Here is a 22,164-nt window from a genome sequence, read left to right on the forward strand (position 1 = left end):
AGAAATGTGCAGTTCTAGGCACAGCCAAGATACTGCGCAGAACCCTCAAGCTCCCAGGCCTCTGGTAGAKRRCCYRAGCTCAGAGGATGAAACAGACCACCCGCGGAGGGTGAGAAGGGAATTTTTTATATATATATATATATATATATATATATATGGATGTTCCGGCTTTCGGGATTTTTGGTTTGAATGATGAGTTGAAAGCTGCCTGGATTTGTTTGTGGTTGTTGAGACGGTGAGGTGCATTGGTTCTAATTAAAAGGAGACGTTTTTCAGACGTTTAGGCATGCAAAACGCTGCTGTCCCACATATGAGTTTGATTCTGGTGTCAGATGTTGGACTTTGTGGTTTTCCTCAGAATTATGGAGACTAATGCTGATAATTTGTCAAGCCGTTCCCCTCCTCTGACAGGACAGAGAAAATGATAAAACAGGATTGGAAAGAGATGATGTGTGTTTCGCCATGATAAAATGCTTCAGCCTGAGATAGTGGAACAGAGAACAGGCTTGTATAAATCATTGCTAACCTTTTGTTGTAATAAGGGTAACGTCTCCCAGATGCCTTTATTAGATCCTGGTTAATGTTTTTAGAAATCTGTTAAAATCACCCCAGAAATCTGTTATTAGTAGCTAATCAATTCCTCGATGTGTGAGCCTTGAAGGGACTCAGAAAGTCATTCTTCTGTTCGATCTCATGAGAACTAATATGTTGTGAGTTCCACTGGACAACAAAATCTGGATTACATTTTCTGTTCTTGGCAAAGGCCGATCTGGTTTTCTGCTGAAAGTGTCAACACATATTTTCTTTTGGATTTCAGAGCAAGCTGTAAATGCTTAATGATGTTGCTGTCCAGGCATCTGCACAGTGGAAGTACATTTTTTGATACACAGTTGTATCTGTAAATGTGCTTCTTTAAAGCCGCCGCTTTCACACCAAACGCGATTTGACAAAGGTCGACTTGGTGTTTGGAGTAACAGGCTTTGCCAGTTGGGGTTGTCTGATAAAAACAAAGCAGGGGGACTTTCTTTTCTCCACCTCTGATCGTCATCATTCCTACATCCTCCACAATAGTTTAGCGGACATTCTCTGCTTCAGGTAAATAAAGATGCATGCCAGGAAGACATCTTGACAAAGGTAACGTGGAGGCAGTGGCGCAACTACACATTATTCAGGTGGATGCGAAAACATAGATCACCCCGCCCCGAGGCGACGATACGTGAAGGGTAAAAATCGCTACATTTACGTCGTTATGTGCGCGGTGAAGGAGCGTAAGGCGCGCTGAAGTGTATGGGAGAACATCATTATCGCGCCGCCCCCTCTAGACGGGGTTTTGGCGCCCCCTCTGGTGCTCCGCCCCTATGCGTTGCATACCCTGCATACCCACTTTTTGCGCCACTGCGTGGAGGCTTGTCCTCTGTGTACATAGAGAAGAATTTGTTGATGGAACTGAAACGGAGAGCTCTGGTCGGCCCGAATATTAGGTATTTTATTTACACATGTGGCCCAGCTGCAGCTGTAGAGATGACATGTGGAGCTGTCTTAGCTGGGTTTCTTGTTTTAATGACTCTCAATGTTGAAAATGCAATTAATAGTAGGCACATTGATGAGTAAACAGCTCTCACTCGCTTCCTCACCTTTCTGTCGTCTTTCACTGCCAATGCCCTCTTTTCTTGAAAACAGTTTCTTCTAGTTATTATTCTATATTCTGAATAATTTTTTTTGTTCACACAGTTGAGTTATTTTTATAAAATCCATTTCTCTCAAGAGTTGTGGAAATTGTTTTCCCTTTTTTGCCGCCGTTTTTGTTTGCTTTAGATCCATGGGATTACGGACGCACCGTGTCCAACAGCAAGCTGCCAATGTCGGCCTGTAAGAGGAGAAAGAGATTATTGCGTCATGCGGATCTCGCAGCATTCTCCCTTAAACTACCTGTGATCAAAGCCCTTCTCTGGAGCTTTCCTCCATTTGTTGTTGCGTCTCTGAAAATGCCCACAAGCCAAACATCAGATGCGTGAAAGTCCAGAGACGTTGGCTGGGAAACACTCAAGACACCGGATCCTGGTACGCTGAGGTGATGTTGTGAAAACGCTGACGGTAAAAACTATCAGTGTCTGCGTCTGTGACAGGAAGTAAGTGTCATAGGATCTGTTCCTCCACAGGGTCCTGGTGACTTGTCTTCTGCTGAAAAGGGAGTTGTCACCGTGATATATGGGTGTTGTAATCCCTGCAGTCAGAGAGCCCTGATGTTTTCCCAACCCCATATTTCCTCCTCCTCAAAGAGCCCGGACCGGGATTTCTGAACCTGAGAAGAGATTAGGAAGAAAAGGAGGGAAAAGTAAAGGAGAGGGAGAGAAAGGCCTATTCTCCTCTACCGGTTTGGATCGAGGCCTGAAAGGAGACGAGTGAAACCGTACACGACCTGATGCTGCTGGAGTCGTAGCCTCACTGAGGAAGACAACATTTTCTCCAGCTATTCCACTGAATGAGCCGCACATGTCGGAGACTGAATTACTGCATTTCTGGGTATTTATCATATCTTTTACCATTTATTGAAACAACTTATCGTTATCTCGCTAATTGTTAATGTTAAAAAATCCGACTAAAATTTTATTTTTACAATTGTTTTTCCAATGAAAACATCAATAAATATCAGTAAATTTAAAAATATGATTAGATGAAGCCTCTATGTGCAATTTAAGCTTATAAATCCAAGTTTTTTAAGCAACTGGCATCCTAAAGAATCCTATTTGATATGGGAATGATTTTCCAGAGTAGGGCTGTTGTAAATGATTATTTAGTAATCAAGTATTAAATCGATTATTCTGACGATTAATCGAGTAATCGAAAAACTCATAGGCGGAAGTGAGAGCGTTGCGCAACACGAATAATCACCCAGCCGGAACACGATGCGCTAAATAATTAAACATAATTTAACGAAGCTTCGAGGCAGGTAATTTGCCTCCAGGAGTTTTGATAACCGAGGAACTCAAATCATTCGAGGAATCGTTACAGCCCTAATCCAGAGCAGGATCTGTTCGCTGTGCCATGCAGGCACAATCGGACAGTTACTTAAAAAACAGGTAGTAGTTTTTTTTATCATAATATCACCACAAAATACACTGCTCAAAAAAATAAAGGGAACACTTAAACAACACAATATAACTCCAAGTAAATCAAACTTCTGTGAAATCAAACTGTCCACTTAGGAAGCAACACTGATTGACAACGGGGACCCTCGTCGGGTCAATCAGTGTTGCTTCCTAAGTGGACAGTTTGATTTCACAGAAGTTTGATTTACTTGGAGTCATATTGTGTTGTTTAAGTGTTCCCTTTATTTTTTTTGAGCAGTATATTATATGATATAATTCTGAAATCTGCATCACCCAATAACAGGATGTTACTACTGGCAGAAAAGACAAAGAAGAAGACAGGAAGTGATAGGAGGCAGCATCATTTTTCATGACTTATTCATTAACCACAGATTTGCTAAGCTACATTTTTTCAACATTAGTGGAATGTCATGCCAGAATTTTGCTCATATTAGTAACGGAGACGCAGCTTCTGCGGGATCCTTGCTTCTCCACGAAGACTGAAACACAAGCGTCGTCCACCTCCATGCATTTGCAGAACGCTGCAGAGAGAGTCATGGAGAAACCTTCACCGCTGTGACATGTGCTTGGTATCAACGTTTATCTTCCCTGCTGAGGAGGCTCCAGATGCGGGGTGGTATGTGTGAAACTTGACCGCTGGAGTTGGCTTCGAGGAATTAGACATACCAGAGCGGTGTTTATTCAGCTTTGATTTCTTAGATTTGAAAGACCAGAAGGCGCTCCCTGTTTGGGCTGAGGAGACTTCGCCCAGACGACCAGGAGATGCCTCCCCAAGCGGGGATTTGTATGTCAAACAGATGGCGTGAGCCCCGGGTAGATTAATGCTCTCCGCTCTTAACAATCAGTTTGTAAACAGTCAATCACGGAGGCTGTGTGTGAGCATGCATGTAAACCCGTTATGCCACTTGGTCTCTGAATGTTTTTGGCCACCCACAGATCATCGACTTCATTTAGGTCAGTGAATCCCTTTGCTTTCACCTTTTAGCTCTGCTGGCTGCTGCAGTCTTGGTGCAACTCAAAATCATCTTAAAAACTAAAAGAAATGTTTAGAGGTTACAAATTAAAGCACAGTTTATCATAACAGAGGAGATGCTGTAGAGCAACGGTGTCGAAAGTCCTCAAGGGTCGGAATACTGCAGGTTTTTGTAACAGAGAAGGACGCAAACGTTTTCAAATGTTTTAGAATATAACCATTGTAGCCTGCATGTGCATTCAGACTCTTTTTACACTTAAAGATAATCCAGTTTGCCTAATTAGTAAATAACAAAGAGCTAAATGAACATTAACAAACCTGTTTTTAGCCCCATCCATCTTCCCTGCCCCTGCTGAAGAAAAGCATCCCCACAGCATGATACCTCCACCACCCTGTTTCGCTGTGCAGGATACAGGATATTTTCTGCACATAGGCCATGAATTTAGGCTATGAAGGCTACATTTCTTTTTTTATTAGTATTTTTTATCCGTTCAGTTACAAACTGAACATGCAAAATTTTCTTAAAGCAAACAAAATCAGATTTTTGAAGAAAAATAACATTTTAGATTCAAAATATGAAAAAGGACCTTGCACAGTTGTGTTTTTTTTATAGGACAGGACTATAGGGCCCTATTTTATTTTTCTTATTTTTTTGGAGGGCGTTGTAAGAAGGAAAGACTTCACGATTTAAAGCTCTTCATAATTTCTGCCTGCTGTGTCATTTGGTCTTCATACTGCTGCTTGTTCATTTAATAATTGCATTGCAAAAAGTGTTAACAGGAGAATTTGTTTTGTACAGAATTTGATCCAAATGAATCCAAAATTATTCCACTGAATTTGACACAAAGAAGATTTTTTTATTTTTATCAAATACAAATATGTGTATATATTTCTGTACAGTTTTGTCTTAATTAATGCTCTGATTATGTTGGTTCAGCAAGTGGCCTATTTTTAGTTTAACAATTAATCAATTACTAAATTTGTTTTACATTTTGTGTTAAAAAGACACAAAATGTAACTGTTTAAATGTCTTAGCCCAGGATTTTTGAGATTGCTCACATTGGAACAGAAAGATGCTGTCTGTTCCCCCTCTGCTGTTTAGTCTGTGGCATGCTGGTATTTTGACAACAGTACAAAAACACACTGTTGCACCTCTGTTTGTGTGTTCAGCTCACAGTGATGACAATCTGCTGCTTGCATCAGGGGTGGAACTGAGGACACTAATCCAGAATGTGTGCCGATGAAAAATCAGGCTCTAACAAACGTCGTTTTTTGTAAAAAATGCTCCTGCACCTGCAGCTGACCTCCGATGCCCCGCGGGTGGAGCGCTCCTGGCTTCCCTGGGTAAAGGGATACAGTGTGATAAGTAAACGAGGCATCCGCTGAGACTGTGTGTGGTTGTGTACCCAACCCGTGCCTTCATGCTTTCATACCTCTGAATCTAAGGTCCCATTGTTCGGCTCTCTGTTTTGAGGTTCGTCTTTCAGTGATGTGAATTCAAACAGAGTCGTCTCTCACCAGAGCTTGTTTAAAAAACTTCTCACTGAGGGGATCCAGAGGAAACACAGACCTGCTCAGTGTCCTGGGTAAACAGAAAGAGAGGACCTGTTAGACGTGACTTTTGTTTGTCCGATCCAGACAGGATATTTTGGAAACCCGCACTGAAAGAGCTAAATCACTGTACCATGAAGAGGCTGTGTGGCAGCATTTGTTCGCCGAGAGATTTAGAAAGCAGGTTAAAAAAAATGCAGAAGCTAAATATGCTGGGCTCTTTGGAGCTTTGGAAAAACTGAGGATGCTGCACGAAAGTAGTCTGCATTTTCCTACATTACAGTCATTTTCAGATGAAGCGAGGCAGACTCTGAGGCAGCGGATCTGAATACTTTGGCAAAATTCAATAAAACGCATTCCGCTGAGACACTTTATGGTTATGTTTCTGTCATCTCATGTCAGCTTCAGCTGTCTGTCTCTCAGCTTGGCTCCGACCAACTACTGTGTTTATAGCTCTGCTCTGATAGTAGAGGAGTAAATAGTCAGATGCTTCCAACTTCAATTTACAAGTGAAGACAAGAAAAACCTCATAGACAAGATGTGTGTCTTCTTTGTAAAACAGTTTACAGACCTGCTCTACAGTCTTCAGACATCATGCGCACTAAATGTGTAGTATTAATAAGCTCTATTAGCTATATTAATGTGCATAAATAAATCAGAATCAGCTTTATTCGCTGTTAAAGCATTTAACTGCCAGAGTGAGGAAATTAATACAGGTGCTATATTTTATTAGAACGAGAATATTTCCATTGTTTGTTGACTACCAGGTGTTTTTCACGGTCCAGTTCGATTGGGGACCAAAATTGCAACATTTGTTGCATTTTCAGCTGCTGCTGCGATTTGGTTTCACACTGCACTGTCAAACAATCCAAACTCATTAAAAACCACCTGTTCCCCGTTCCCCCTCCTCGCTGTGGCGCCAAGAACCACTGAAGGAGTCAACATCAAGAAGACACTGGGCGCCACTTCCTTCTTCACATAAACAAACCTGGCGTAGCAGCATCAGATCTTAGCCGTTGTAATATTTCTCTTTTGTTTTTGGCAAAAGACCACAAGCCATTTCTCCTGGTCGCGTGTTTTGTTTTGTTTGTATTTACCCAGAATGCCCTGCATCATAGTCTCCTTCCCGCTTTTAGAGTCGCCTCTGGTCCGCTTGACATTCACATATGTATTCAAACTGCACCAGAGTTCACTTCAACTGAATTGAGGTTTTCAGGCGAACCAAAGTTTGCTTTTTGGTCGGCATCAGAGTTTGATTGTTCACTCACACCCCCTCAAACAAAACCGAGTTTGTAGACAAATAAACAAATTTTTTTCTCTTTTTTTGTCAAAAAGTCTTGTTTGCTTAAAGCATTGGCAAAATCCCACCTTGCTCTTATTGCTCTAATCATATGAATAGTTGTGTTTGCTAAGCTGGGTGTATTGTCACTCCCTCATTAACAATAATTACATAAAAACCTTCCTCCTCAAACCTTATTGAAAGTTTAGGTGTTCATTCACTACTTGTCTGTCAAGAAATCAGTTTATCAAGGTCTAAATAAATCAACCCCCTGCTCATTAAATTACATACATAATTTAAATGATCCTATCTGACTCCACTACCTCCAAACCAAACATATCGGTGTTTACAAAATGTCATCTGAGCCTCGCCAGCCGTGTAAAAGTCAGGGCTCTCACTGACCAGTAACTGAACCTGGGGCCTCTGTTCCCAGTTCAGCCCCCTAGCTACTGCCTGTCTTCAGCGAGAGGAAGCGAGCCCAACGACCACAAAACCCACTCAGGGATGAGCTGTCACAATCCCTGAAACACAATCTTTGTGCAGACTAATGCAACGGGTGTTTTTACCAGCATTGTATCGCTGGGCTTCAGGAGCACTCGGGTCATTTGGGGAGAATTTGTCAGAGAAACGACTGCATCAGTGGAAGGACAGATGCAAGAGTAATGTTCAAGGCAGGTGGTTGCTCTTTCTTTTAAGACTCCCTGAGTGGAGAACGCCGTCTGGCTTCAGTCCTGGCAATGATACTGCCCTCAAGTGGATGAAAAAACTATTAGTTCTTTGACAGTAAAATATTAGGATGATGAAATGAGGCAGTAAAAATTCCTAATGCTCCTGGCCGCTTCAGTCATGGTAGCTGGTGTGACTCTAGCAGCCTTTTCCAGCGTGCCTGGATCAGGCGTCACACCAGGTTTTTCTATTAAAGAGTTGACGTGCAAATTGTCACGATTAAAGGTTCTAAATTTAGGACTTTTCAGCTTCAAAGTTGGCCCCTTCTTGTGGGGCAGAAGATCTGCTGCAGCCTCGTCTTAGATGGCGAGGTTGATTGCATCTGCGGCATTTAGGAGTAAAGAGCGAGAGACTTTCTTTGCTTATTGTGTGGTCCCCCCGTTGGGCTCCTCCTGCGTTCTCCCTCTGCTTTTTGTTTCAAAGGGCTGTCGCGTCACGTCTCCTCAGACTTTTCCCCCTTTCAGCAGTTAGCAAAACTACAGGCTAATAATTGACATTCCTTTCCATACGTTTGTGACCGCAGAGACGGCCTTTGTGTGTGTTTGCACATTCCAACACATGGGAGTCTCTTTCTTTTTTTTTTTTGCTTTTCGTTGCTGCTTGATCAGATTATATACAGCACTGTTTAGATGCTCTAACAATATTATCAGTTAATTTATGGGATTGGACTTTTCTGCTGCAAAAGAAAATACATAAACTCCACCAGGCCACCAAGAGATTGGCCAAATCAGCAATGGAAGTAACAGCTGCTCGGCTATAAATTTTGGGGAAAAAGTGTGTCACTTTCTCCCATTTAATGCGACCCTCACTGCTAATGATAGTTCTTCCACTATTGCATATAAATTATGATCTGTCTGGCAGGGAAATGCTCGAAGTGTGGATTTGTGGCTGTTAATCATTATGAAGTGGAAAGTAGGGATCCCTTATGTCCAATAATGGTAAAGTGAAACTTGTAAAAACAGGCTCTAACAAAATAAAGAGAAAACGCTCTCCTGAAGAGCAGCTTTTTTGGAACATGTGAAAATTAAATCCACGTTGTTAGTAACAAAATCCAGCCAATTATGTAAAATAGAGCCATCAATCTGATTAATTTGCTTGTGGGTTTTATCTAAAAGCTTCCTTGAGGTTTTACTTCATGAAACCAGATGTCCCACAGCGGCACGCTTTTGTCACAACGCTGCAGCAGACACACAGATTCAGTCATGACCTTCTTATTCATGCTTCTGGGACATGAGGATGAAGACATGCAAATTCTCCAGGATCATATTCCATGTTTTTAGCGTCGTTGGTTCTCGTTCCAAATGTTTGGTGTCTGACACACCTAATCCCAATCATGGATGTTAACTTAGAGACAGAAACACAGAAAACTAACATGTTTTTGCTCTTAACAATCAACACTTAAGCTAAAATATGCTCTGTTCCCTCTCATCTCTCTGCTCACAGATTTTTGGAAGTAAGTCGTAACTCAAACCAGTTCTGGTCCATAGTGCGGCACTGATTCCTTCAACCTCAAAAAGCCAACATTTTTGGTGTAAAAGCCAGATTTGTCATTTAGATGTGCTGCTCTCACTCAAAACCCTCCACTCACACACAAAGTAGTTCTGATTTTTCTGCTTTCAGATGCACTCCTGCTCACATGAACATGCTTTTCTCCTGTTTTAATTCTGCTCATGTTGCTGAAACTTGAAAAATTCATGATCACAACTCTCTCAAATCTTCTCAGAAACTGTGTTTAAGATGGACCAATCCACTTTACTGGTTTTGAATCTTGTTTTGCTCTTGCTCTGAACTCTGAAACTCGTTTACAGCTGACAGAGGTGAAGTGTTACCATGTGCCTCCAAAATGTTTTAGCATGAATCCCTGCTTATTCTTGAATTTTCCGTGGAATGTAGCTGCACATATTTTGCAGAAAATGTTCCTGTTTGTGGATTTTTTTGTCGAACAAAATGAAACAAACTGAAAAACTTACCAACCAGGCAGCTTAACACACTATTGGCCGGCATTTACAAAGCAGCCAATCCAAGAGCGGCATTCATTTCTCTTGTTGTTGGTTGGATGCCAGCGTTAGCAGTAGTGGTAAGACAATTTCTGTTGTGCATATTAATGCAGGTTAAAGTATATTTAGTGTTTGAGCTACTAAAACAGTCAGTTGGAAGCGTTTCACAGGAGGTATTTGATTTTAGCCGCTGTGGTCCCAAACTCCCCCAAATACCACTGTAGGTAATTACTTTAAAGTTACATAGATTTAAATCAAAGAACAGATGAACACGCAAACATCTTTGAGTGCTCAAAAGTCTTTTGCTGTAAAGAAACTCTATCCATTTGGGTTTTTTTGTTTTATTCAACCACGTTTTAAGCCAGAGCGGCACCGTGACGACTTTAAGCCGTGCCACGAGTCAGTGAAAAACTAAAGTCTTATTTTTGTTCCACTGTGCAAGCAACTAGTTGATTTAATATGATGTTTATGAAGAAAGATTCATATTTCAAAAGCCACATTTCTGAAGCTGGAAATGATTCAGTGTTGGAGTCCAGACAGGCCTTCAACTTTGATCCTCCTCAGCCTTTGTGATTTGCTTATTTTTGAGAAATTTGTGCAAAGTTCCGGGTGTTTTTTCGCCCCATTATTTCTGAACACAGAGCTCTACAATGTAGGCATTAATTGGTGAAGCTGTGTTCAATATGCAGGACGAGAACAGAACAATCCCTTTGCTTTTCCGTAGTCGTCATCACTGCGCCTGGGTGGCAGCCGTCTGATGATCTGGAGATTTGAAACACGTTCTGTGTGCAGAAGATGTGTCTGCTTTTAGATAACGTCTGAAAAAATGCTTTGATCTGACAAACGATGAAAAGATGCAATCAGATTTACATCTTCCTCCCTGTAGCAGTGATAAAACCACAGGCACACAAACAGCGACATTTTTCCAGTGCATTTCTTCTGCTTCTTCAAAGATATTCACCGTAAATATACATAGATTCAGAGAAAGTTGAAAGACATACTTGTTTTTTTGTCATCTTCTGTGTTTATTTAATGGATGAAGTAGAAGTTGGTGATCTGAAGTTGAGCTTTCGTTTTGCTCTGCTGGTGTGAAAGTAATGAAGTCAATAAAAGACTAAAGAAAATGTTATTTCTGGATCAGGATAGAAATGTATCTCTGTTATTTTGAAGTGCTTGATGTGCTAAGATAAATTACTGAATATTACATAGTTCGCCATTTTATAGTTTCCTTCCAAGCAGCCAAACTGTGTTAAAGTCTTTAGTAAAAATCCATGTCAGCGTTTCACTCATGAATTTTACATAAAACGTTAGGCTGAATGTGTTTTGTACCCTTAATACCTCTTCTAAAAATGCCTAAATAAATATTTTTTTAATATTTTCATGCATTTATTCAGTGCAGAAAAGTAACTACCAATTTTTTAAAAGTAAATATAAGTGAAATATTGCAATAAGTATTTATATTTCTGTTATTTATCAGTTTTTTTTAGCTGTGGCTCCATGATGGCCTTTACATATTCTCCACATGATGCTTTGAAATGTGTAAGATAAAATAAGTGACTTTTAAAACATTTTAAATCTGTGCACAAAGTAGATTATTTTTGCAGTCGTATTGTTTTAGGAACACTCCCAGGAAAACCGCTAATATCTGCAAACACCTTAAAACAATCAGATTCTTTCCACCTCAGTCATACAAACTGACATTTCTTGAAGGATTTCTTTTTCTCCCAAACATTTAAGAGCCTATAAAATCTAAATGTTTGCTTTCAGATTATTGCTGCTGACATGAATGCTGCTCATCTTCCCATTTAAATCCAATTCCTGCACCCAAACTTCTCCTACAAGCAAAAGAAACTTGCAGAAAATGTTATTTAGACGTTTCGAATGCCGGTCAAACTTTTCCGATTTCTACTTGTCCATAAATATTTTCTCATTCTAAATCATTTAGTACTTTGTGTTGGTTTATCAGATTTACACATTTAGGATTGTTATGTTTGGCATTTTGTCTTTCTATGTTGTTTTATTGTCTTTTAAATTGTTTTATCTTGTTAGCTGCCCATTCGGGGACATGCATTTTGAATTAGTTCAGGTTATAAATATTATAGTGTTTTGTTTTTGTTTGTACTTAATAAAGAAAGAAGGAAGACATAAAGGTCAGGTGAAGCATTAAAGTTTGAAGCTGGAACATTATTAAACAGTTTAAGGCACTGTAAAAAAAATCTAATTAAATAGATCAGAAAATATGCTGGAAAATGTCAACCTGACTAAAATGTAATTGAAATTTTATAAATTTCACTGGACTTTTAGCTCAGATTAGATTAAATTGAACTTTTTGGCAGCAAATACTCCAAATGGAGTCTGGTGTGAAGTAAAGAGAAGCACCACTGTTGGTATGGTGGAGGGTCTGTGATGCTGTGGGCCTGTTACTGTAGAATCTAATTTTGTGCTGTTTGATTTAATAGATAAAATGCGTAAAAGTGTTTCCTCTGTAGTGCAAAGCAAAAGAATATCCTCGTTCGCCTGTTCTCTGTGTTTCCCAGTCATCTTCACAGTTTTTCCATCTTTACAAAATTCAGTAAATGTTTGTATTATTTTCCGCATCAAAAGCTTCTTAAAAGTCCAGAGGATATTTATGAACAATCCAGTCGGAGCTTGTAGCATGTCTCTGTGCAGAACGGCTGAGACCAAGTCAAACTCTTTTCTGTGGTTTCTTAAAAAAAAAAGGAAAACAGACGTGTCTCCCCTGGGCCTCATCAAAACACTAAATCAAAGCAGAGTCGCTGCAGACGGAGGAATGAAGTCAGGAGAGTGAAAACTATTAAAAGAGCATCATGCAGCCGGTCTGCAGTGAAGAGAAAAAAACTTTACAGAAGAGAGGAATCACAAAAGCAAAACAACCACAACACTGGAGCCCTTTAAGAACATCAGATGTGAGGTCTTGTTTTGTCTTAATGTGTGGTTTGCAGCAGATCTGTCTAATATCATGCACTATAAATTTCAAAGTGGGCCGTCCCGGTTCAGAAGCCCCTGAGGAGTTTAGGGTAAAAAGGAAAGTCAAATTTCTTTTAATTATGTGCCATTTTTTTCTCTCTCTCTCTTTTCCAAAATTACTTCCTCGTGTAAATTAAAGAAGATTACCTCTGCAGGCAGCAGAAACAAAGATTTCAAATAAAAACGGCTAATTTCAGGACCTCTTACGGGAAACATGAACATAAAACATCACATCTACTGGAGGCGTTTATGCTGCTGAAGACAAACAGGCTTTACACACTGAATTTAGGCTCTTAGTGTCAGTTTTCTGAATATTTTGTAAATGTTAAACATTTGGTCGTCGGATCCTAACTTCACTGAGAAGCAGTGGTCACATCTCAAAAAGTAGGTGGAGAAATTGAAGCTAACAAACTGAGATCCTGAACTGAAAACTCTTAGGAAACTGGAAGGCTTCCCGTTGTTCTGGATTCGGCCCAGACTTGATAAAAAAATAAACTGTTACATGTCAAATACAGACATTTTTAAGATAAACCCCAGCAGAAATGTGTGTTTTGGTCTCCTACGCAACAGGCCTGTCGTTTCCTGTTGCTTTAAAGATTCAGACGGAGGCCAGAAACTGGTGGAAACTGTCAGTAGCTGCATTTCTTTTACAAAATGTGTTCAAATCTTTGCCACTGATGTTGAAAAAACACAATTTTACAACTGCAGACATTAAATGAAAACCTGAATAACCTTTTTTACTCGACAAGCCATTAAAAATCACAGCAGTGACGATCATGAACATCAATCCATTTTCTTTCACCCTTGTCCCTCAGTGGGGTCGGGAGGGTTGCTGGTGCCCATCTCCAGCTAGCGTTCCGGGCGAGAGGCGGGGTTCACCCTGGACAGGTCGCCAGTCTGTCGCAGGGCAACACAGAGACACACAGGACAAACAACCATGCACACACACACTCACACTCACACCTAGGGACAATCTGGAGAGGCCAATTAACCTGACAGTCATGTTTTTGGACTGTGGGAGGAAACCGGAGTACCCGGAGAAAACCCACGCATCCACAGGGATGCAAACTCCATGCAGAAAGACCCCAGGCCGGGAATCGAACCCAGAACCTTCTTGCTGCAAGGCAACAGCTCTACCAACGGCGCCACTGTGCAGCCCACGATCATGAACAGTTACATTATATTCATATTTCAGCCGTGGCGCTAGCGCTCACCATCTATTAGCCATCAGAGGAGACGTCGGCGTCTTATTCAGCCGTTGAAGCGACGAACCCCTTAAATCTGAGAGCGGCTATGTTTGCGGCGTTTTGGGGAAATTGTAGATGGTGATTTTACAAAAGAGTGATGGATTCAACACGTTGGAATGACTCACAACGTTTTATGAACTGCTCGATGCTGTGAGAGCTCTGATGGAGCCAGCTGCACATTGTCCAAAAAAAAAGAAAACACAAAAACAAACCATCATCCATACTGCTACTACTGCTTCCTGTCGTCTTCTTTGTCGTTTCTGCCAGTAGTAACATCCAGGAGTTTTACAAAATGTATTTATTTCGATACACTTGAAAAACCACCACTTGGAAATGCAGCTGCTAAATAGGAGAGCTTTAATCTGTCAGTCCTGGATTGGAGGAGCGGATTGCTGACCTGAGTCTTGACCTTTCTGTCCTGGTCTTTTCTGGTGTCTCTGCAGGACTCGGAGCAGTGGGACAGGTCGGCCTCACGGGTCGCTGACATCGCATCAGCCTTGATTCGGGACAGGAACCCCGCCTTTGTGGGACAGCTCCTGCAGGCGTGACGAGAGGTGGCGTCAACAAAACAATCATGAAGACTGAAACCGGATTATTTATGCTGTTTTAGTGTTTCTAATCCTGCATCAGGCTTAAGGGAAGTTGTATTTCTAATGTGCATATTGAAAGAAATTTTGACTTTTACAGCAAACCGATAAACTGAGTCCTACATTTCCCACAATGCTTCTCTGAGCTGTTGTCATGACGCTTTCTCTGTTGCGTAATTCTGACCTGATGTATTGCAGTTTTTACTGAAATGTGGTTTCATGCGGTTTGACCTGCTTTTATGGCTCCAAAGACAAAATATCAATAAAACATATCTTGTTTACAGTAATTCTGAAATACTTCCTTATTTTTCTTAATCGACGGATTTTAAACATTTATCGGAACTTCATCTTCTACTTCCTTAGAAATCAAAGTGTGAAAGTTGTGCAGTTGTGTCTCTTCTGCTAAAGCTAAAGGCATTTTTGGCTCCACAGAAAACCTTGATGACCTCGCAAAGGAAATTATGACTGAGCTTTAAAATCTGTTAGTTACATTTTCTTCTTTCTGTTATTTTAGCTGTTATTGTTTTGTTGGTTCTCAATTTTTTGCAAACTTAATAAAATATTCATGAGCTTTTGCTGAATCCGAGGATACGTGTGTGAATGTGAACCAATTACCAGGGACTTTAATATTAAAAAATACATAAATGTAAGAACGACTAGACTTGAAACATAATGCTGCATTTTCAGTTTTTACATACAGAAATATTATGTTGTAACTCACACACAATCATTGAGAAGATTCTGGTCTAATTAGCTATTTTTAATTGTATTACTGGCAAAAATCAAGCTCTAAAATAATATGTTAACATAACATAAAGATTTGAAACAGATTTTTCTAACAATTTTAGCCTTCAGTATTGTTTAACAAACATGAGCCAGGAGCAAATCAGACACTAACATGATTTTATTTTGACTCTTTTCGAGATAAAATGACGCATTAGTTTGCTTCTTCATGCAGAGTTTAATGTTTTCAGCTGCGGTGTTCATTGTGATGAAGGCGCTTGTTATCATTCGATGCAGCAACGTGGCTCTGATGCGTTTTTAATGCGTTCTGGAGAGAAACTGAACCGTTTGGTACTGACAAATATGTCGAGTTCTGGCAGAGAAGTCATTGTTTTATTCTTCTATTTTCTGGATATGCTTGAAGTCTGATTGTTCATTCACAGGGAAAATAATCACGGATGCAAGATGAAGGAATTTGATCGAGTTTATGTAAAAAGCTCCACTGGATAAAGCCGCACTGTCACAACGCGTAAAATGAGACAAATTAACACGATTCTGCAGATTTCAGATTTTATTTTCTGTGCATTTTTGAGTTTGTTAATTCAGTTCTATGAACCAGCAAGCAGCACACATAATTACTGAGAGTTTTTAAATTTTTACTTTTAAGTTCTTATTTTATTTTATTCATTCATTAAACGAGAATCTGCTTCTGATTTTATTCACTATTAAATATAAAAGAAACTAGAAAGCCTAGTTACTTTCAGGAATATTTTTGCCTCCATTAACGATAAAAAGCCAAGTCCACCTGTGGATTATGTGAGACAAATGTTTATTATTCTTGAATGACATGTGGCCACAAATGACAGCCAGTGGCCACAAATGTCAGCCAGTGGCCACAAATGTCAGCCAGTGGCCACAAATGGCCGCCGCGCCACACTTTGGACACCACTGCTCTAACAAAACCAGACCTAGCTCTCTTGGGTTTGACAGATTAAGAGGGAAACCAATAAAACACAAAAGAACTGGACTTTACTTGCTTTCTTCTGCAAAAATAAACAACAAAAAGTTAAAAGCAGCTCTGAAGAAAAACAAATATTATTATAAAAACAGTTTTTGTGTTTCATTCAGGAGTCAGTCAGGGAGGTTGACACTATCTACTTTAGCGCTGCGGTTTAAGTCTTTCCTCCTTGATAAAGCTTGGAGTGAGGGGCGGCTGGTGTGAGTCATGCCTTTAGAAAAGCTGCTATAGGCGTAGCTGCTGCAGGGCCGGATGCACCGAGCGCCTTTTCATCACGTCTCCCTTTTATTCTTGGTGTTAATGCATACCATTATTGCTGCTTTGTGTTTCGTCTTCCTCTCGGCAGGTATTTGTTGCCAGCAGCGTCTGTGTTTGCCTCAGTCTCCTTCCTGTCCTCTCCACCCCCAGCCGGTCACGGCAGACCCAAAACTGAGGCTTATTCTGCTGGAGGTTTTGTTAATGTGTGTAAAATGTATATTTTACACGTTTTTGTATTTCTATTTGGTTCTAAAAACTTGGAAAAAAGCACCAAAAAAATCACCCAGCTCTTTTTTTTTGGCAATAAGTTAATTGTTTTTTTTTTTGTTTTTTTGGCATGTGGAAAATTAACCATTTCAAAAACCTTCTAAATTTCCCCGTTGCCTAGCAACCCCAGCGGCATTCCACTCGTCACCTAGCAACCCAAGCTGAGCTCCCAGACATTTGGTCAGCTGGTTTTACCGCTGAATGCCCTGTAAAATGACTGCTGGAAAAGAAACGTGTTTAGTCATTGAGTTACCATCCAGAAACCACTTGCTGCATTCTTGTCGGTTGTTCAGGAGGCCCTACTTCTGCTTTTCAAACATGTACAGTTGTATAATTGCAAATCTTTTCTCACATTTTCATGTGTAAACGTCAAGCTGGGAGGGGAGAGGCCAGCAACAACTTATTTATTTAAAGTGACAAGAGGCCCTGTAACTGTTCATTTTCAATGGTTTTGTTTGATAACCTGTTCAGTGAAGTATAATAGTTGTCTCAACAGAAGAAACAACATTCACACAGGAGACTTTGGCTTGGCATCCATGAGGACCCAGGAGTTTTTCTGGATTTTGCTACATTCTCAACTCGTCTCAATTTAGTTTTCTTCTAAATCCGATTGAAACCCAGTGAGGATAAACCAACATCTCACATGTTTACAGTAATTACCCAACATATTAAAACCAGCTGCCGGTTAGCATGTAGGTCCCCGATCTGCAGCCAAAACACCTGTGAGGCATCGAGCCCTGGACTCCAGCAGACCTCCATCAGACTAAGGTTTTATCAGGAAATCCTGTAAGTTCTGCGATGGGGCCTTCATGGCTCTGACCTGTTTTTCCACCACATACCAGAGACGCTTGATCAGACGGGGATCTGGAGACTAAAGGCCAAAGCAACACTTTGAACGCTTCGTAATGTTCCTACATCCTTCTTTTTAGCATAACGTGGCCCATTAATAACACTTTTTATTACTTTTGTGTTACCCTGGTGCGCTCTGCAACATTTTGTTGTCTGATTTCTTGCCACAGCTCATCTTCAAGCTGAAACTCTCTTCCAGGTTATGACATATTTACACACACAACTCTTTCTCTGTTGATCCGTGAACTTCTGGTTCTTCACTTTTACAGACCTACAGCTTCCAGCATACTGTTAGAAATGATTGAAACTGCCATGATTTTTAAATCAGAGATATTTCACTGGTACAAATGAACATAAAATGACTGCATGTGGGAACACAGTCTCAAAGCGTGTTGTAAAAACATGAAAAACAAGTGATCCATCGAATTTAGCAGGCAGTAGGTTCATGTTAAAAGTGCTGACTGGATTCGTCAAGGCATTCATACAAGTTGAACTTTTCTGCACATAATTTTATATTTGTTTTTTTATTTTATCTGAAATATTATACACCAACATCTTTCTTTTTTAAACAAAAAAAAATTTTTTGGATGGATGAGTCAATCAAGTTTAATTGGAGATGTTCTACAGGCGAAAGAAGGCCGACTTTGTACCTGTCTTTATGTGTCTTTGAATGTTCAGGTCCGAGTCCATCACTATATCCAGGTTTCAGGCCTTTATAGTGTCTGTGAATTGAAATTTGACTTTGCATGCTGACATTTTGTGTCCTCGGCTCCACTGCAGCCACACAGGAAGCTGAAACTGAACCGAACTGCTGCGTTTGTGAACATATTTCATTTCTTTGTATTTGGTGACACCTGGTGGATAGACTGGATATGACTGGGGAGGCACTGCCTCAACTTGGCTTTTTTGTAGTTCTTTGAGGTGTGGCGGACATTTTGGATGTAGTTTCTGCTAAAAGAAGACTTGCTGAAGACCATTTTGAAAATGTATTGCAGTTATGTGGGAAAAGCTGTAATTTATGAGACAAAACATTACAATTGATCCTTTCGGTCTCAGGTTGATGATCTTCTGTTGTTTTCTTAGATGCAAGATGTAAAAATTAAAATATTGGTCACAAAATAAATTTTAAAAAGTACTAGAAATGATCTGAAACTGTAACTGATGCTGTTATTTTTTAAATAAGTGTCCTGCTTCTCTATTATTAAATTGAATATAATTTCAGATTGCTGTATAATTTTTAACTCTGGCAGCAGAGTTAAACCATCTGGGAGCAGATGTTTTAACTCTGCTCTTCATAGTTGCCGTAACGGACTCTGACGTAGCCAAGCTGCTAACCCAAGTGAGAAATTATGGCTGCCGCGTTTCTGGCCCTGCTGCCGTTCTTAATGCAGACCGAGACCAACACCAGATCTCTCCGTTTCATTCTCTGCAGGTCTTCCTTTGATCCGTAACGCTGAGCTCATCCCGAACCGTCTCACCGTTTTTTCCCCACATAAGACATTTTGAGATGCCTTGAACCTAAATTTAGGTTAATCTTAGCTGAAAGAATCCCAGACGTGAATCTTGGACAAAGTTTCATGCCTGCTTTTGTCAGACTTGGGACTCAAAAAGAGAAACCACAAGGGAAAAAAATAGTACTTTTTCCTAGAGACCAGAAAACAAACAGAGAGGGGAAGTCGGAGTAGCTGGCTGAGAAAATGAGGAGTTGAGATGCCAAAATACCAAGTGCAATGATGTTGGCATTAATACAGGAGGGAAAATGCTCACAAATTTGGCCTTGTTAGGTCACTGCAAACCCAAAATACCTCCTGATGTGCCTGGATTAAAATTAAACATCTGTAAGACGCTGTGGCGAGGAGTACATTTAGACTAGTGTTCACTGGGACAGCTGTTGGACTTTTATTTCTAAATTTGTAGGACTTCAGGGTTGTTGTTTTTGCTGGGTGTCCCTGAATAGGTTTGTTGACAACAGCGCCCTCTGGTGGAACTTACCAACCAGTCGAATTATAAAAAGGAAGGAAAAGGGAAATATTTACAGAAATCTGAAATGCTTTTACAAAGAAACTTCGCTGCTCTACAGCATAGTGCTCTCTAGTGAAGAAAAGTCTCATGTGATGTTAGGAAACTACATTGGAAAGGCTCATGTTACTAATTCTGCACACCCTCTGACTCAGACTGAGAGACTCTGCAGCTGTTTTCTCTGCTTTCGAAAATGTTTCTGCTGTTCCAGGATAATACTGCTTCTCTGCAACCCAATCCTGTTGACTCAGCTGCCAGCGCATCACTCAACCCCAGCCTGGTGCATCTCTATCTAAACCAAACATGTTACCAGAAGTTGCCAATGTTTCATTATTTGGATCCCTGAATGCTATAGAAAATAAAACCTGAGCAGTTATAAGTTATTTTCTGTTTGCTTTTGATGTATTTGTTTGTAAATAAAAAAAATTAAAAAAAGGTGAGAAATACATTTTGCCAGTAGAGGGCAGCACAAACAAGAGTAAGAGGGTACGAAAATTAAATATATGTATTAGATTAAATGAAATTAAAGTATGGATTTTTGAGAAAAACGCCACACATATAACATTAATTACACAACTCAGGTGGAGACTCCACACATATGTACAATGTGTACATTGTTTCCATATGTACACACATGGAAACAAATTAATACAGCATTTTTCAGGCTTTTTATTTGTAAAAAAAAAAATAAAAAATGTTTGTAAATCATGTATTATTTTCCTTCCACTGCATCAATATGTGCTGTGAATATTCTAAAGTTTGGTGATGATATCAATGTCTAAAGACACACAGCATATTTCATATTGTGTTGGCTGGGGTGACACATGACCTCTACTTGACCTTTTTCTCCTTTTATCACAATATACAGTAGCTACACTCTACATCATATCTCATTTTGTGATAAACCAACACACTATGGTGCATAATGTGGATGGAAAATGGTTTTTAAGTGACCTGAAACATGTATTATTTTGTATTATGTAAAGCTGGAGTCCCCAGCTGAGTTTCTGCCTCAGAGAATTCCCACTCAGCTCCTCCAGACTAGCGGCAGCAGTAATTAGCAAACACCTGGTGGAACTTTGCGCCTGTGTACAAACTACTTCTCAGTCCAATGCTCCTAAGAACTGTTGTAAACAGCTTAGTGGAGGAACATTGTAGTGATGAAGTGAGAGCTTCTTAAAGAGACAGAACCCTAATTTCAAGGTTTCAAATTGCAAATTCAAATTTCTTTTAAGTTATGTATGGAAGAATAATTTACCATTGCAGTAATTCGTCTGTATTCTACCTTGGTTCCATCCAAACATCAATATCTGTGTTTTAAAGCAAAATCTGGTGCTTAGCACATCACTCTGATTCTCATCTTTTCACTCACGTTTTCAATTCCGCAGTACAAAACAGTGTAAGGCACTGCAGTGAACCAAGTAACCCTCTGCAGGAGAGAGGCTTTAGATCAAAATAGATAATCAGATTAATCTGCATTATGTAATAGTAATGGGTTAAACTTTTTAGATTAATCACATACATAATAGTTGCAACATGACTGTGAAAAGGTGTAAAAGTTGTGAATGTTTGCAAATGTAACCTGGTTGTATTTCTCTTTTTGTTATAATTACACATAATGTCTATTTTATTTTTTGGTTATTCGTATTGTTCCTTACCTGATTGAAACGTCTCTGAAAACTCTGTCATTGTTTTAACCGTGTTACTTTATGATTGGAAGCCCCTCCATTTTATTTCTTCTTCTGTGGTCTTGTCTTTAAATTGTTTGCGCCCCTTAGACCCTCCCATTTGCCATGTTGTCCTGCGGGAGAGGTGTGTACCATTTATTTTTCAACTAAATACATACAGTTTATTTATAGATCTATTAAGTAAATTTTTGTTATCACCATTGTAATAAATGAATCCATTCTGTAATGTAAATATTTAAGTGAACCTAATTGCAAAATAGCAGAAACTAACTTCTTGGAGCGGGCGGCCTATTACGTTGTTTTCTGTTTGTTTTTCTCGTCAGAATAAATCGATAAACCATTTTACAAACAAACCGTGTCACAACCCATCCATCCATCCATCCATTTTCTTGCACCCTTGTCCCTCAGTGGGGTCAGGAGGGTTGCTGGTGCCCATCTCCAGCTAACGTTCCGGGCGAGAGGCGGGGTCACCCTGGACAGGTCGCCAGTCTGTCGCAGGGCACGTGTCACAACCTGATCATTCAATACAACCAGCTCAACGCAGAAAGGACTCGGTTACACAAGCAGCTTTCAGTTAATTTAGCTTCTGCTGGCTTCAGTCAAATGGAAGAAGTTTTAATTTTCTAATTTAGTCCGTTTCTAAACATTGTGGATTTAATTTCTAAAGCAGCAAATTACACATACACCCCTTAAGTGCTTTCATCATCATCATCATCATCATCATCATCATCATCATCATCATCATCATCATCATCATCATCATCATAAGTTCTTCACCACATCACTTGAAGGAAAAACACACTGTGAGTGTTTCTGATGCTGCTCCTGGAAACCCAAAGCTGCAACATTAAAAGCTGATGACAGGAATCGACACAGCGGGGGAA

General features: G+C 40.0%; 1 protein-coding gene across 6 annotated transcripts in view; it reads left to right on the forward strand.

The window, feature by feature from the left end:
• crppa (CDP-L-ribitol pyrophosphorylase A) overlaps positions 1 to 22,164 on the forward strand; it is an 82,371-nt gene that overhangs the window by 25,961 nt on the left and 34,246 nt on the right. Inside the window, exons 10-12 of one of the 6 annotated variants that reach the window (XR_001777432.1) lie at positions 1,816 to 2,071; positions 2,160 to 2,523; positions 14,315 to 14,402. The exons of 2 other annotated variants lie outside the window; for them this stretch is intronic. Coding sequence is in view for 1 of the 4 variants with exons in the window: in XM_008430933.2 (XP_008429155.1) it covers positions 14,315 to 14,419 (105 nt within the window). In the remaining 3 variants the exon portion in view is untranslated. Of the gene's footprint in view, positions 1 to 1,815; positions 2,524 to 14,314; positions 14,746 to 22,164 lie in introns of those variants that run through there. 3 more of the 6 variants (XR_001777431.1, XR_001777430.1, XM_008430933.2) reach the window with 3 other exon arrangements.

Source organism: Poecilia reticulata, linkage group LG16 (genome assembly GCF_000633615.1).
Source record: "Poecilia reticulata strain Guanapo linkage group LG16, Guppy_female_1.0+MT, whole genome shotgun sequence".
Taxonomy (NCBI): Eukaryota; Metazoa; Chordata; class Actinopteri; order Cyprinodontiformes; family Poeciliidae; genus Poecilia; species Poecilia reticulata.